The sequence below is a fragment of the Nelumbo lutea genome, chromosome 1 (genome assembly GCF_056320005.1).
Source record: "Nelumbo lutea isolate HS-2025 chromosome 1, American lotus-T2T, whole genome shotgun sequence".
Taxonomy (NCBI): Eukaryota; Viridiplantae; Streptophyta; class Magnoliopsida; order Proteales; family Nelumbonaceae; genus Nelumbo; species Nelumbo lutea.
The window spans coordinates 34952988-34971127 of NC_142684.1; the positions used below are offsets into that span (position 1 = coordinate 34952988).

Below are 18140 nucleotides of genomic sequence, written 5' to 3' on the forward strand. Positions count from 1 at the left end.
AGATTCGTTAAGGTTTTCCTGCCTTTCCCTACCTTTTCTTTCAAACCAACACAGCCTTAGGTTTATTGGGTCAACACATGTCATAATTAAATAATAGAAATTAAAAAACAAAACAAAAATACAATGACTTATAAAAAATATGAAAATTTTATAAAAAAACATGGATCAAATGGATCAACCCAGAAAGCAACAAGGTGTCGTAAAAAATGTTATTATCATTTGAAATTGCCAATGCAACGCACCATGCACATTTGCTAATACATTTAAACAGTGTATCATGGGATGGGATGGGCCTAAGCTAAGGAGCCCGGGCCGAGATGATAAACATGATCCTGATAGCCACATCATAAATGGACCACATTAAATTTCATGCCAGGTCGTTGAACAATTACAAGCTCTGAAGCTTCCCACGGAAAAAATTGGGAAGCCGGATGTAGATTAGAATATAATTACCTCGTGATACAAGAAAATATTCAGTTTCCTCATTTTGATCAATAAATATAGTTGACACATTGTTTGGATACACTAATCGGCGATCCTGCCAAACTTGAAGCTTCCCTCATCAATGATAGCCATGTGCTTTCTTTTCTTGGACAACTTTGTTGGATTTAGAAACCCACTTTGTTCATCAGTGAACTGAGCAGCAGTTCGCACCCGCAATTCTTCCAGGCTCTCACCTTCCTTTGCTCGCTCTAAGACCTGAAAGAAATAAACAGGAAATTTCAACAACTTTGATTTTGTTTAAGATCTTAGCAGGGAAAGCATGTTTAAAAAAAAAAAAAAAAGGATCTTACCAGATGTCGACCATACAGGTGGGTGCTTGAGAGAGCTTGAAGTGCATTCTCTGCTTCTTGCTTTGTAACATACTCCACAAATGCAAAACCTCTATGATTCCCAAACTTCATTGGAAGCCTTACACTCTTAATCTGCAATGTCATAAGATGACCGAGTAAACACCATCACAAGGAGAACAGAATTTTCCAGTGGAATCATCTACCACTCAGCTTGATATGCTATAGAATCATGCACCAACTTCTCAACAATGTTGTTCAGACTTTCAAAGACTAATAGAGATCAGTTTTCTTCTGATTTTTGCAAGAAAAATTCAGAGGAATTTCAGGCTCACCTTCCTAATTCAATCCAAGTAGATGGGTTGCAGTTTTGCTAAAAACTGTATTGCTGAATCAACTTCACCTATACACTACTCCATCTTCAGTGGAGGTGGTTTTAGGACTGATTTGGGCGTGAACTTCCACCTTGGGACCAACATTTGTGGTATCCGTACCAGGTATACATCTCCCTCTTGATTTGGTTTCAAATCTGATCCGATTCAGTGCAAGATCGATCCAAAAAAATGCAGTTTTTCAAAACAGGGAATTCGATTCCCATAAGGATTAGGAAATTTTTGAGATTTCGCCCAGCCATCTACCATGGTTCGGCCATCCATAAAATGGATCTAAACCCTTCCAACAGAAGTATCCCAAAAATGCATAAACAAGTTTACTAGAATTTTTCAAAAGTTGAAGGAAATTGGTTCGAACAAGACCCAAAGTTGCCCATGGCCCACATAACTGACTACATTTTGAATGGCTCCCACCCAAGATTCTGTTATTCACAACTTGCATAAGCATTTAATGGTTATCCCAAAAAGCAATTTGAACTAAAAATGCAAAGATGAAGCTTGCTTGTTCCAAGATAGAAATATAGGGATTGCTCTGCCACATGAGACAATCTAGAGATTCCATTTACACATTAGAGTGAGTTCAAGGGGACATCTCCCCCTGAAACTGTTGTTATAAATTCTTAAAACCAAAGAAGATGAAAATTGCAAATTGGGTTGTTTTAAGACAACTTGCATTGTCATTTCCTCATGAACTTGCTACTAATATTTGAAGGTGCTTATAAGACAACAGTCTAACCATATTGAGAACTTTTCAGCATGGTTTCAATGTGCCAAGTTGAAGCTAGGTGGTGGGGGGTGACTTGTCACCTAATTGTCTAGGCAATGGATTTTTTAAAATAAAATTATAAATCCAAGGGTAGCTCCCTAGGTTTCAAATAAGCAATAATTTTTAACTAATAATTACTATATCCTCATGAAATAAGTATAAACCTCAAATCAAAAGATAGAAAATAAACATACTTATTATAAAAAAGATAAGAAAGGAAAGAAAGCATATAAAACGTAAGGGATGACACCCATTTATCAAAAAAAAAAAGATTGAGTCTTTATTTTGGTCCTAGGAAGAAGATGATGAAAAAAAAATACCTATTGATTGTTCTTATGTGTCAATTGGATAAAATCTTCAAGTTATTTCTTACTTATCAATTCAGGTTTTAAAGTCTTAAAGGGTCCAAAACTATTATCACTCGACTTGTGTGTCGAGTGAACCCAAACAACTAAAAAACAATAAAAAGAAACTAGTATATGAATAATAATATTAATACTATATAGCCTCAATATGACTAATTTAGTTCAACAAAATCTATTGTACTACTATTAATAACATAAATAAAATATAAAAATATTATGTGGTGTCTTACATATAAATATGTAGGCTTTTGGGCAAGTCAACCCTCCAAGAGAGCAACTTTTCACCTAGGCGTCACCTTGACAACTATGCTTTCCAGAAGAATATTTAGTTACTTTTTTTTTCTTTCAGATCCCGTTCTTTGTCTAGGCAGAATACTACAGAGAAAAGCAAACTAAAATTGGAGGCAATTAGACACTGAAACAAAATGGAGGCCATATATAGAAAGAGAAGGATGTCCGTGGACCTCTATGTTATAAGTTAAAGCACATACAAAAAACTATAATGATTAACAATTACCTGGCCAAATGGACTAAACAGCTGCCTTAGATCTTTCTCTGTAGCCTCAAAAGCAACATTCCTCACAAGTAATTTTGTTGAGCTTCTATCCTTCTCAGATTTTTTCAAAACTTGCCCTTCTTTCTTGGCATGGCAAAGTTGCAAAATAAGAGCATGCCCATCTAAAATAGTTCCCTGATATGGAGAATGTTTTGGCTGCCTTAGTTAAGAGGTTACAGGAAGAAAACTTAATGCACAAATAATACAGCTAAGCAGTGCCTTTCTTAAAGACATTACCTGCAAATCCCTACACACATTTGTTGCTGTTTCTACAGAATCAAACTCAATGAAACCAAAACCCATTGAGACATTTTTTCCATTTTTCAGGTGCTTCTTTACCTATGAAAAGAAAAGAAAAGAAAACGCTATGACACCAAAAAAGAATGTGATCGAAACATTATAGCAATGTTTTTGAGAATGCAAAGACTTACTTTGACGCTTAGAATCCTTCCATCCTTCATATTCTCACTAAAATGCTTGGTCAAAGACTCATCAGATGTTTTGAAATTAAGATTTTTCACAAATAGAGACCGTGACTGCTCAAAAAACAAAAATTAATACATCAATATAAATTAATTAGAAGAAAAGCATTAGTAGTTGACAAAAAGCATGCGAAGAACAACTAATCCACAACCATTTAAAACAACCACCAATTACAATAAAATTTTTAAGTAATTAAATCTATTTCCATTCTCAGAAGCAGTGGCACATGCCTTTCCAGGAAGCCTTACAATTTAAAGACCAGTCATGGCATAAGCACTTTTCTTTCCAATGGATAAGCATTAGCACTTTCTATGCGAACCTCTTTTTCTGATCCAAGAAATGTGAAAAGAAAATTTTCTTTGTGCTTAATTCCTATATTGCCTTCAAATTTGTATAAAAAATTCACTCCTAAGACCACTTATCGATACCATACTACATGTATTGCCTGATCTCTGGATGAGGAATAGCTACTGCTTTCTTCCCATTTATACCCAAATCCATCATTCATGCAATCATTTTTAGCATAAAACAAACAAAAAAAAAGATGCCAAATGCTAAGATTTATGACTTTCCTTTTACAAATATAATCAGTGCTCTATGGTGTTTTTTATGCCATTTGTTTACATGAAACATGACAACTGAGATCCACAAAACTCCAATCAGTGGAGATTTCTTGTGATAAATGAGAAGATTAATCATCTTAAATTTTAATAAATAACAAAAACCTGGATTGATCAAAGAATTTCATAAACATCCACACGGAGCAAAAACTTGAAATGATGAAGTTACAGAAAGAGAAATGGTAATTTTATACCTTCCATAATGAAATTTGGCTTCTAGCCAGTTACACCAAATAATACATTGTGGACAAGTATGATATATTGGAGTTATATGTGCAAACTGATCAACACAGTGGCCATGTCTGCCTTATAAGCCCAAAAGTTCAGGTTACCCACAAACTAGCAGTCTAAGGGAAGCTAAGATTAGTCAGAAAGCAAACCTATCTACAGTACAAGCATAAACAATAAAAAGAAAATTAAGAATCACAATTTTCTACTATTCAAAAAGGTGTAGGCTGCATTTATGAAATTAAGATTACTGAGGTTCAAGATCATTAATGGTAAATTGGATAAAGAAATTACACTCAAGACAAAAACTTCTTGTATCTAGACAGTCACGTGCATTCCTATATTACAAGGAGGAAACTTGCATAGAATAAAGGCTTGCTCATGGAGTTTTTTAGTAATACAGTTAAAATTAAAATGCATTAGATAAAAAAGAGAAAAAGAAGCTGTATATAAGCGACATGCCCCCAAAAAAAATATAAAAGTGAATAGCAGGAAGCAATGACAAGGACCCTCCTGCACGCCACTCTGACTTTAGCAGCCAAACCCTCAATATGGACTTAGACCTGAAACCTACAGTCATGTATTTTTTCTTTCAGAAGACCCAGTTATTTCCTCGCCCTCCCACCCGTCCCCCTTCCCCTTGTGCTTATAAGTGCCTCTTTCAACTTTCAAGCTTCCTACTGTCTCTTCCTCTCTTTCCCTGCCTTAGGTTCCAGCATATCACAATCATGATGATTGCATGCCTCTTTATGAATCTCTCCCTTCTTGCTTTTTGTTTTTTTCTTTTTTTTTTTTAAGAAAGTTAATTGCATTAATAATTATTGAAGAAAAAAAGTAAATTGTAGCACCTCTTTATAAACCAAAGACTATCTGCCTTCTTTTCCTTGTTACCTCTACCTTCTTCAAAACTGATATCATTGTACTATGGTCTTCTCCTCTTAGTATTCTAAAGCCCACAATCCCTTTTTTTCCTTAATTGCATTGCTTTAAGTAGCTAATGTGATGTAAAACATATTGCATTCTTGATTCTATGAGTTGCCTTTGTACCACGCTGATAAAGTTCAGACCTGCACTAGAATTCTATTAAAATTATAGGAAGATTAGTGGAGATAGAAAAGAGAAGAAGAGAAGAAGAAAAGAGAAGAGAAGAAAGGTGAAGAAGAAAACTGGTTCAAACAAGAGAAAAAGTCACTCTCTAGTCAGCTAGGTTATATTTATATGTTTCTATTAGAGTAAAACAAAAAGACAATTATGTCCCGACTTAAGTATGGGACACATTACTTAACATAAACATTATACTTCAACTTAAATATAAATAGGACTAAACTACCCCAATATGGTTGACACTAACACTCCTCAAGCTGATGAGTATATATCATATAGTCCCAGCTTGTTACATATGTAGTCCACTCTTCCCCGACTTAACCCTTTGGTGAATAAGTGTACCCATTGACTTCCTGTGTTAACATATGCAGTATCTATCACTCCACTAAGCACCTTCTCTCTCACAAAGTGACAGTCAACTTCTATATGCTTTGTTCTCTCATGAAACACTAGATTAGAAGAGATGTGGACTGCAGCTTGGTTATCACAATAAAGCTTCATTGGAGTGTCAATGGAATATCCCATCTGTAGAAGATTCTTCAACCATACTAGTTCACAAGTGGTATGTGCCATGGCTCTGTATTCAGCTTCTGCACTACTTTTTGCCACAACTGTCTGTTTCTTACTTTTCCATGTCACCAAATTACCCCCAAGGAAGGTACAATAACCTGTAGTGGACCTTCTGTCAGATACAAAACCAGCCCAATTAGCATCAGTGTATTCCTCTATTTCAAGATTTCCTCCACTCTTGTATATCAAGCCACGTCCAAGAGCTCCCTTCAAATACCTTACAATCCTTAGAATTGCATCCCAATGTGGAACCCGAGGTTTCTATATAAACTGACTCACCACACTAACTGCAAATGAAATATCTGATCGAGTAATGGTTAGGTAGTTTAGCTTACCCACCAACTGCCTGTACTTTCCAGGATCTTCAAACTCCTCACCCATATCATTGCTCAACTTGGTATTTGGTTCCATAGGTGTTTCAGCCGGTTTGGCTCCTAAGAATCCTGTCTCCAACAAATCAAGAACATACTTCCTCAAACACAAGTTAATGCCATGCTTAGACCTTGCTACTTCTATCCCCAAGAAGTATTTTAATTTACCAAGGTCTTTTGTTTGAAAGTGCTCTTGCAGAAAGGTCTTCAGCTTATCAATCCCCAATCTATCACTACCAGTAACGACAATATCATCTACATATACCACCAATATGATCTTCCTAGCATGTGAATCATGGCTGAATATTGAACAATCAGCTTGACACTGTTTCACTCGCTTCACTAAATCTACCAAATCACACACGAGGGGACTGTTTAAGTCCATAAATGGCCTTCTTTAGTCTACATACCTTGCCATCCTCCCTTTGAGCAACAAACCCCGATGGTTGCTCCATATAGACCTCCTCAAGAAGATCACCATGTAAAAAGGCATTCTTGATGTCAAGCTGAAATAGAGGCCAATCATACATAGCGGTTAGAGATATCATAGCACGAACTGAACCAATTTTAGCAACAAGAGAGGTCTCTGTATAGTCAATACCATATGTTTGAGAGTATCCTTTAGCAACCAATCTAGCTTTCAACCACTCTACACTACCATTAGGAAAGTACTTAACAGTGTATACCCACTTACAACCTACAATATGCTTTCCAGGAGGAAGCGTGGTCAGATCCCACGTATTATTATGAGCTAAAGCAGAGAATTCTTCCATTGCAATGGCACCACCCGAGAGAGGCAAGGGCTTCTTGGACATCTGTAGGAGGTGCAGAAACTAGGGTTTCAAGAAAGAAAGAAAGAAGAAAAGAAGAAGAGGAAAAAGAAAGGAAAGTGTCGAGAAGTGTGTGAAGTTCACTGTTCACACCCTCAAAAGTTAACTTTATAATTGAAAATTAATAATTACAAGAAGGTCCCTATCTAGGTGATCAAATACAGAGTATAAGAAAGGAGAAAATGACCAAAAACACCCCTGTCTAACCATTCTCAACACTCCCCCTCAAGCTAAGCATATATGTCAATCATGCACAACTTGGTAAGGTTCTTAGCAAACTTTGGGTGGTGAACACCTTTAGTGAGGCAATCAGCTAGTTGGTCTTCTGACCTTACAAAAGGAAGGCAAATCTCTTCGCTGGAAATTCTTTCTCTAATAAAGTGTCTATCCACCTCAATATGCTTTGTACGATCATGTTGGATAGGATTGTGAGCAATATATATGGCTGCTCGAGTGTCACAAATATAGTCTCATTGAAACATCTGCTTGGATGCCCATCTCAGTCAATAAGGTCTTCAACCAGAGTAGTTCAGACACTCCATGAGCCATTGCCTTATACTCTACCTCAGCACTAGAACGAGCAACCACAAATTGTTTCTTACTTCTCCAACAAACCACATTGCCTCCAACTAAGGCACAATAACTGGATGTAGATCTTCAATCATCAATGGACCCTGCCCAATCAGCATCTGTGTAAGCCTCAATATTTAGATGGTCGTGGTTGGAAATACAACATCCCTTTGCCAGGGCATCCTTTCAGGTAGGCTAAAATTCTGTTAACTGCCTGCAGATGAGATGTCCTAGGTCCATGCATATATTGGCTAACCACTCCAACAAAATAGGAAATGTCAGGTCTAGTCAAACAAAGATAGAAAAGATGTCCCACCAATCTCTGATATACCGCCCCTATCTGGAAGAACTTCTCCTTCAGTAGAGTTCAACTTGTGGTTGGGATCAATTGGAGTTTCTATAGGCTTACACCCTAATTTCCCAACCTCATGAAGCAAATCAAGTACATATTTCCTTTGTGATAGAAAAATCCCCTTCTTGGATCTTACAGCTTCAATGCCAATAAAGTATCAAGATCACCAAGGTCCTTAATCTCAAATTCAGAAACAATGAATGAATTTAACTAAGAGATACCATCAACATTGTTACTCTACCATCAACTCTTCTAATAAATAAGGTGTGGTCAGCCTGAGATTGAGAAAAAACAATCTTTAAGATGGCATTCCCAAACCTCTAAAACCATGCTCTTGGAGACTGTTTTAACCCATACAAAGACTTCTTCAAGCGGCACACTTTTCCATCACCATTAGGGAAACTTACCCCAAGTGGTAAGTCCATATACACTTCCTCTTGTAAGTCCCCATTAAGGAAAGCGTTCTTTACATCCATTTGATATAAAGGCCATGAGTAATGGGCGACAAGAGACATGATCACACGAATAGATTTCATTTTAGCAACTGGAGCAAAGGTTTCCAGATAATCAATGCCATAAATCTGAGTGTATCCTTTGGCTACAAGCCGAGCTTTGTATCTTTCAATTGAGTCATCTGCCTTGTGCTTAACAGTATAAACCCACTTACACCCAACAAGAACCTTATCTTTAGGGCAAGGAACAACCTCCCAAGTCTGATTCTTTATTAGGGCCTCCATTTCTTGGTTCATAGCTTTCTTCCAATTGGGGCACCGCATTACCTCTATAACACTACGAGGAATGGAAACAGAAGAGATAGCAAAAATATAGGCACAATAGAAAGGGGAGAGAGCATCATAAGACAATAGGAAGATCAAGGTCAGAATCAATAATAGGATTGTCAGGAGGTTTAAGATTACCCGAGTTTGGAGAATCAAATTGTGATGGGCATTCTGCTTTAGGAGCCACCCTCTTACTGCACCTAATGAAAAATTGCTGCTAGGACCAAGGTCAATACACAGGAGGAGGAGGAGAAGGAATAAAGGTAGGAAGAGAGGGAGGAATAGAGGTAGGAATAGGAAGGCAAAAGGGAGTATGATCTTCACTTGCATTCTCCCCGTGAAGAGAAGGACGGGATGGCTGGAAAAAGGAAGAGGATTCCAAAAAGGTAACATCCTTAGAGACATCTCTTTCTAGAGAGAACATCAAAGCATCTATAGCCTTTCTAGGCAAGGACGCATATCATGAACAAAACAAACACAACCAAAGACCTTAAGGGGTAGATTAAAAGGAGGTTCATCAGGGAAGAGTAGTTAATGAGGAGAATGAAGGTTAAGGACCCTTTATGGGAGTCTGTTAATGAGATATGCAACTGTCTCAATAGCATCACCCCATAAACGAGTTGGAACATGAGTTTGGAACCATAAGCCTCGAGCAACTTCAACCATATGCCTATTTTTCCTTTCAGCCACCCCATTTTGTTATGGAGTATGACTACATGAACTTTGGTGAATAGTGCCCCTGTCTACAAGAAATCTATGCAAGTGATGTTCAAAGTATTCCTTGGCATTGTCAGATCTTAACTCTTTTCTCAAACTGTCTCTCGACCATATTCATGAAGTTTTGAACAATCATAGGAACTTCATCTCTACTTTTCATCAAGTAAGCCATGTATACTAACTGTAGTCATCAACGAAAAGAATGAAATATCTATACCCCCCCATACAGGGGACAGCATATGGGCCCCAAACATCAATATGGATCAAATGGAAAGCAACAATACTTCTTTTACTGCTTGCAAAATATGTGTTTCTACATTGTTTGGATAAATGACAAACTTCACATTCAAAATTCGATTTGGACATAGAATCAAACAAGTTTGGAAACAAAAACTTGACAGAATTGACAGACATATGACCAAGGCGACAATGCCATAATTTCAAAACTCATTTTCTCATTGGAACAAGACTCAATCTGGCTTGACAATCCATGCTCTAAAGGTCCATCGAGGAGGTAGACTCCATCCACTTCATATGCCCATTTCCAATCATCTTCCCCATTCTCTAGTCTTGAAAAACACAATGGGTGGGAAAAAAAGTCATTGAGCAATTGTGGGATTTTGTTAGAGAACTAACAGACAATAAATTTTTTTGTAGCTAGGGCACATGTAGAACAGAGTCAAGAGAAAGGTTATTAGTAATTCTGACTTCACCCTGACCCGAGATTGGGGTCTGAGATCCATCTGCAACAATAATCTTGCCCTTCCTTGAGGTTAACTTATATGAAGTAAAATGTGAAGGCATACCAATCATATGGGCATTGGCCCTAGAGTCTACAATCCATGGGCTAAAAGAGGTAGAACAAGCAAGTGCAATACCTGTCTTGGCATATGAACTAGATAGATTATTAAGTCCAGAACCAGATGATGAGGATGTACCACCCTTCTCTAGCTGCAACAGTATATTCCTGAGTTTGTCCATCACATCAGCGGAATCAAGCACATCCAAGGGTTGAGCATCATTACCAACTGTAGCCAAGTGGGCATTGCCCTTCTTCCCAGTTTTGTACTTCTCCGGTTTTAGATGGGGATTGAGCTTCCAACACCTTTCTTTATTGTGTCTTGGCTTCTTACAGTACTCACAAATAACATCCTCGACCTTCTCTGCAATGAGATGTTTGCTAGTATTTTGCTTGGGTCAATATGACATAAAGGTAGAATGATCACTCAGAGGATTGCATCATGGCAGTTCTTCGGCTTTCTTCCCCTTGTACAAGAGAGTAAGCACTAGCAAGAGAAACAACGCCTACACTAAGAATGTGTTGTCTAGTGAAATCAAACTCTAGGTTCAAGCCAGCCAAAAAATCAAAGACCGTATTCCCCCCTATATACTTCCAATACTACTCACCATCTTCAAGGTCCTTCCAAACTAGAGCTTTCAAGTGATCCATTTCTTCCCAGACAAACCGTAGAGAAGAGAAATACATAGCAATAGATCTCTCCCCTGACGTATACTGCAAGCTTCCCTCCGAAGCTGATACACTCGGGCAATATGAGGTTGCATTAAGCAAATCAGCCTTGACATAACAAGGGAGTTGTCCTGTTCCCACCTTGCAAATTTCAGGTCTTCAGGACTCGGCTTCACTTCCCTTCCTGTGATGAATTCCAGTTTACCCCTCCCAGTAATGGTAAGTTCAGCAGATTGAGACCACTCTAAAAAAGTAGTTCCATCCAGCTTAACAGTAGTTATCATACCATTGGAAATATCTGCACTTCTTGAGAGCACACCGGGAACCATCTGAAAAACCTTAGATGATTCCATATTCTAACAAAACACCTTTTCACCAACCAAAAAAAGACCCCCAACACTTTAACCGAGGTTCCAGACACAAAAACATGTTACCCCACGATTAAGAACCAAAAGAAGACCCAAAAATCTAGGTTGTCGGAAAAATAGAGGGAGAAAAAAATCTCCCAAAAATCACAAAGTGCTCAGAAAATTACTGAACCACTTCCCGTCAATCACAAATTGAAAAACGACCTGAATGGTCTAGGTTTAAAAGCAAAAAAAAAAAAATCATTAAACCTTTTGTACATGGCTCGACATCAGATCTGGAATTTCTGTGATTTTTTTCTTGAAAAATCCACCAAAAATCATAGAAGTTTCATATAACAACAAGAGTCATACCAAAATTTTTCTAAAATTAGGGCGAATCAAATTGTGTTGGTTTCAAAGACTACCGCCAACACCTGTATGGACTGCTGACGTCACCCGACGGCGGTCTGACGTCAGCAGCTCGCCTCTAGGTAGGAGATCAATAGAAACTAATTCCCAGATGCTTCTACCCGCTTTGATACCAAGTTGCAAACTAGGGTTTCAAGAGAGAGAAAGAAGAGAAGAAAAGAAGAAGAAGAGGAAGAAGAAAGGTAAGTGTCGAGAGGTGTGTGAAGTTCATTGTTCACACCCTCAAAAGTTCACTTTATAATTGAAAATTAATAATTACAAGGCCAGAGAGAGTATAAGAAAGGAAAAAATGACCAAAAACACATGTCTAACCATTCTCAACAATAGGGATAGAAATAGAAGACAATAGAGAAACAAACTAGCGATGGGAGGTAGAAAGGTAAGAGACAAAAACATAATTAGAAATGGGAAGAAGTGTGCAACTGCGCTTAGCTTTCCGCAAGGCGATAGGAAGGTCCAAGTCAGAAACAAGTGGGGCTGGTATGGTAACAATTGGCAGATCTGTTGATGGTGACGAAGCTAGAGGAGGAGCTAATACATGTTGTCAATGCGTATACACTTGATGGATGGGTGGCTGTTCAACAGGAAGTTGCACCGGAGTCAAGGACTTAGTCACAACTAGAACAAGTGGAATGGGGTCCTCAACGGGAATTGGAAGAGGTGAAGAAGAAGAGACAACACCTAACCCAGAGAAAAACGGAGTAGACTCAAATGAAGTAACAGTAGGACACACAAAGAACGCCGAGAACTAGGGTTATAACACATACCCTTTTTGGGTCCGGGAATAGCCAAGGAAGATACACTTAGTGGATCGTGCATCTAATTTGTCGATTCCAAGTCCAAGATTACGAACAAAACATACACACTTGAAAACCCTAGGAGTAAGAGAAAACAGAGACAAGGTGGTGAAAGGAGAATGACCTTCAAGGATGGGTGTGGGCATCCGGTTAATTAGGAAGCAAGATGTAAGCACAACATCACTCCAAAAATGTTTGGGTACATTCATATGGTGCATAAGGAACCGGGCAGTTTCCAAAAGATGACGATTTTTTCTCTTAGCTACCCTGTTCTGTTGTGGGGTGTAGGTACATGGAGTCTGATGGATAATGCCATGCTGTTCCAGATACTCCTGAAACGGTGTATAAAAGTACTTTCTACCATTATCAGAACGAAGGGTCTTAATGTGTACACCAAATTAATTGCGAATTTCAGCATAAAATTTTTGGAAGATGGAAAACAATTCACTCCTTTCTTTCATTAGGTAAAGCCACATCATCTTTGAATAATCATCAACAAAAATAACGAAGTATTTGTAGCCATTGTATGACACTATTCTATTTGGACCCCAAATATCTGAATGCACTAAAGAAAAAGGACTTGACATACGATTATCAACCCTAGGACTAAAGGAAACACGATGATATTTCCCCAACTGACATGACTCACAATCCAGAACAAAAAGATGATTCAACAACAGAATAAGTGACTTCAGTGCTTTAAGTGATGGATGACCAAGTCTACAATGCCACTGAAGAGGAGAAAGGGATGTCTAAAGGGTTGTTGTCAAACCACCACCACCATCAAGCTAATACAGTCCATCAGCTTCATACCCTCCACCAATCTTCTTCACCGTCTTGAGATCCTAAAAGACACAAGAAGAGGGGTAAAGGGTAATAAAGCAATTAAGAGACTTGGTTAGTTTACTAACAGACATAAGATTAAAAGGGAATTGGGAACATACAAAATTGAGGACTGAGGAAAAAAGGTCTATGTCAACATTACCAACACCACAAATGGAGGATGTGGAACCACTAGCAAGGGTAACAGACTATGATGTGGGGAACTATGAAAGGGAGGAAAACGCACCTAGAGTCTCAGTCATATGATCAAAAGCTCCAGAGTCGATAATCCAGGAGGTGGGTTTGGATGCCATACAAGCCATACCTAAATGTGCAAGAGTAGTTGTATTCTGTTGAGGGGTGGCCTGGATAAACCGCTCATACTTATCACGTGGGATACTTATCATCTCCTTCCTGGAGACACCCATAGATGTAAAGGGCATCTAATCAGTTTATTGGCTATCCTGTGTTGAACTACTATCACTAGACACTGCATGATTTACCCAAGTTGAAGGTGGGACATGCAAATCATAACAGAAGTTAATGGTGTGCCCTTTCATACCATAATAAGTACACCTCCTTGGACCATTACCACGTCCTCTACCACGAGCTCCCCCTGAAACTTGGACTCTAACACGTCCACCATTACGAATATACATGGGTCCACCACCACCACTATGACCATACATGAATCCACTTCTGCCACTATGACACGGCTGAACTCCCATATCTGAATTCTTCCCCTTTTTCTCTTCGTATATTAAGCTTATAAATCACTTTTCACCACACTCCACACTAGTGGAACCACCTACAGTCAATATTTTTTTCCAGCAATACCCATCACTGATTTCTTCACTTTCAGCACCACAACACACTGCACACTAGTGGAACTACCTATAATCAAAAATTTCAGCAATACCCTTCACTGATTTCTTTACTTTCAGCACCACAAAAACTACCATACAACTACCTTAATACACATCATAGCACAACTCACCAACCACTCAATCCTCACTGAAACACACATATGTCCCACCTATTTGATCACCGAAAAACAGTCTAACACTCAACTGTTCACTGCACCACCTGAAACAGCCCCCTTTGTACCATCGATTAGAGGGCTTCCTACAAACCACCACAAACACCCACTAAACCACTGATGAGAGGCATGAAAACCTCCAAAAGGAAAGGGTGATCACTCCTTTTTAACCCTTTTTCCTATCTCCAACTGATAATAAGGAAAACTGTAAAACCCTAGGCTGAATGGTGAGAGAACAGAATTCTGGGCAGATCTGGCTTTTTTTCTTTTTTTCACAGTTGCTCTGATACCATGATAAAGTTCAGACCTGCACTAGAATTCTGTTAAAATTAGAGGAAGATTACAGGAGATAGAGAAGAAAAGAGAGAAGAAGAGAAGAGAAGAGAAGAAAGGTGAAGAAGAAAACTGGTTCAAACAAGAGAGAAAGTCACTCTCTCTAGTCGGCTAGGTTATATTATGTCCCTACTTAAGTATGGGACACATCACTTAACATAAACATTACACATCAGCTTAAATATAAATAGGACTAAACTACCCCTATACAGTCGACACTAACACACGTCCCTCGAGGAAAGCCCGAACAAGTCTATGTCAGGGTCTGAAATTCTTATTTCTCACATAAAAAAAATGATTTTATAACTTTCATTGCCTTATAAGAAGATATTTTATTGCAATGAATGAATGAACATTAGCAAATAGTGCAAAATTTTAAAAAAGCGCACACCTGGGCTGAGGAGCAAGGCACATCAGGCACACCAGACATGCACCTTTTGAAAGGGGTGCACCTAAGACCTGGGCGAGGTGCACATCAGGCGCACCAGACATGCACCTTTTAAATCACTGGGCTAGTTGTAGCAGAAACCTGGGATCAAATCCTATCTTCATCAAGGTCTGTGTTTGGGGAAGGGCAAAACCCCAATGTTCAAAACAGAAAGGAAAAAGATGGGGTAAATTTAGACATGGCCCTAAGATCAAAAAAGTCTCTCCTTTCGAAAAGAAAAGGTAATTCTATAAACAAACTTTTATTATCTTTTGCCACTTCAAAGACGTACCTGGTTTTGGGATGTCCTGGATCAGAAACTGAGAGTGAGAGAGAGAGAGAGAAAGAATGAGTTTTGGGAGTATTTTAGCTTTTTTTTCTCTAAAATAGTGATGAGCTAGTAGAGGAGGTTTTTCCGCAATTATAGAACCACATTAGACAAGGTGACCTATCAAATCAACTAGCAGTAATTGATACATCACCCAGGTAGGCCAAAATGACCAGACACTGCACATCCACCTTCACTACAACATGTTTTTCCTTGTTAATTTATTCAAAGTAAGCATTTTTTGGAACAGTTAATCCAATCACCATTAATTCCTTTATTTACCCTTTTTCTTTATCAATGACTAGACCTCCTTCTACAACTTGGATGAAGTGGGAAAAGAATATATGTGTTGATCTTTCATTGATAGGGAATACACCAAAACAGATGGACAAGAGAACTTTCTTCCACGATTAACTCTTTAAATGAATGCAATAAAAAGAAAACACAAAAAAAAAAAACTGAAAGAATCACAGGAAACTGATTATGTCATGTATATTGAAAGGAAGAGGAATTCCTATATTAAGATTAATGTCAAACCTCAACTCTATCAGGATCAATATCCACTTCTGATATTCCTTCCACACGCTGCTCTAATAATACTCTCTTGACATCCTTTTCGCCAACAATATCATTAGTCTGTTCAGTCTCTGATGTTGAACTTGGACCAAGAATGTTCTCAGGAGCCCATTCCAGGTACAATGGAGCATCTCTATGAAGAGAAGAAGAAAGTTAAATTTTCATCTGGAAAATGTTCAATTAACGCTTTTACTGAAAGCAGTTGATAGAAAACACATAGGGGTGAAGGTACTATGGACATAATAAAGACATGAAAACCAGTGAACTACAGACATGTAACAAAAACATAAAAAGGATAGAATTACACAAGCACATGACAAATAGGATGCTAAAAAATGGACCACCAAAATAACACTAGATACAAGAAGCAAATAGCAAGCTCAACTTATAGATTGTAAACACTAAGCTACCTTTAAAAGAATATCCAGGCTACTAGTTAGAGAAAACATGAATTCTAAAAGAGTTAATTTAAACAAGCTAACAACTAGAGGGTCCTAACAATTCACAAACATAGATAGCCATGCTCAAAAACGCTTATGACAAGTTTTACTGGATTGGGGCAGCTAATTTCCCACTTGGCACTAAAGAGGAAATGGACCAAGAAAGCCCAACTATATTGTTGTTGCACCAAGTAAAAGTTTTCAACAGAAAATGAAAAACGCTTATGACAAGTTTTACTGGATTGGGGCAGCTAATTTCCCACTTGGTACTAAAGAGGAAATGGACCAAGAAAGCCCAACTATATTGATGTTGCACCAAGAAGTAAAAGTTTTCAACAGAAAATGAAAGGCGCATTATTTTACTATTTCAATTAATGGTGAATACTCATCCTCAGAACAAACCCAGCTTTTCCTTTTAATCAGTGGCGCAAAACATTACATTCAATGATGAGAAAGAAGAATACTGAATCCAAATTTACAAGTCTAATAAAAGTCAAGTTTTTTTTTTGGCATAATTTCCTTGGTCATATGTCATTTGAGTCCTCGAATTTTTTTTCTAGAATTATTTAAGTCCATGTCAATAACTGAGTTACCGTGTCAAACTTGTCAATTAAACAAGCATTATAGAACGCCATTTCCTTTAAGAAATAAAAGATCTAATTATCCTTTCCACTCTAATGTTTGGGGCTTTGCTACTATTCCATTTGAGAATGGCTACAAGTATTCCATTACTTTCATTGATGACTTCTCCAAATATACATGGGTTTATCCAATGCACTTCAAGGAAGAAATACCTAAACTTGTAAATTTCCAACATATTGTTTTTACATAATTTCAGATTGAGATACAAGTTTTCCAATTTGACAACGTAAAGGAGTACTTCCATGGTGATCTAACTTATTTCTTTACTTCCAGCGGCTTTCTTCACTGAAGCTCATTCATAGGAACTCCTCAATAGAATGTTGTTGTAAAGGAAAAATCATCATCTTCTTGAAGTTGTTGGGGATTGCTTGACACAGCTCAAGTATAAAGAAAGAAAAATAAGAAATTTGTTCAAAGAAGAAATGGAAAAGGAGGAAATTGGATAGAACTTCATTAATATAAGGTGGATTACAAAGAGGCAATAAGGTTCGGGACTCACTCAACCAAAGGGGTTTAGGACTCCCTCACCCAAGAGAGGATTCCCTCAACTCTCAAAAGAAAGCTCCAAGCTTAATGAAACAAAAGAATGAACTCCTCAATAGAATGTTGTTGAGGAGTTCATTGAAGCTCATTCATAGGAACTCCTCAATAGAATGTTGTTGTAAAGGAAAAATCATCATCTTCTTGAAGTTGTTGGGGATTGCTTGATGCAGCTCAAGTATAAAGAAAGAAAAATAAGAAATTTGTTCAAAGAAGAAATGGAAAAGGAGGAAATTGGCTTTCTTCCTTTTCCAGTGGCTTTCTTCACTGAAGCTCATTCATAGGAACTCCTCAATAGAATGTTGTTGTAAAGGAAAATTCATCATCTTCTTGAAGTTGTTGGGGATTGCTTGACGCAGCTCAAGTATAAAGAAAGAAAAATAAGAAATTTGTTCAAAGAAGAAATGGAAAAGGAGGAAATTGGATAGAACTTCATTAATATAAGGTGGATTACAAAG

General features: G+C 37.8%; 1 protein-coding gene across 1 annotated transcript in view; it reads right to left on the reverse strand.

The window, feature by feature from the left end:
- Positions 1 to 336: 336 nt before the first annotated feature.
- Positions 337 to 18140, reverse strand: part of LOC148874246 (multiple RNA-binding domain-containing protein 1-like) — a 44792-nt gene continuing 26988 nt past the window's right edge. The window contains exons 11-16 of the mRNA XM_088965193.1: positions 16022 to 16193; positions 3302 to 3406; positions 3108 to 3209; positions 2832 to 3005; positions 795 to 926; positions 337 to 699 (exon numbers count right to left, since the gene is read on the reverse strand). Coding sequence (XP_088821319.1) covers positions 526 to 699; positions 795 to 926; positions 2832 to 3005; positions 3108 to 3209; positions 3302 to 3406; positions 16022 to 16193 — 859 coding nt within the window. The 3' untranslated portion in view covers positions 337 to 525. The remainder of the gene's footprint in view (positions 700 to 794; positions 927 to 2831; positions 3006 to 3107; positions 3210 to 3301; positions 3407 to 16021; positions 16194 to 18140) is intronic.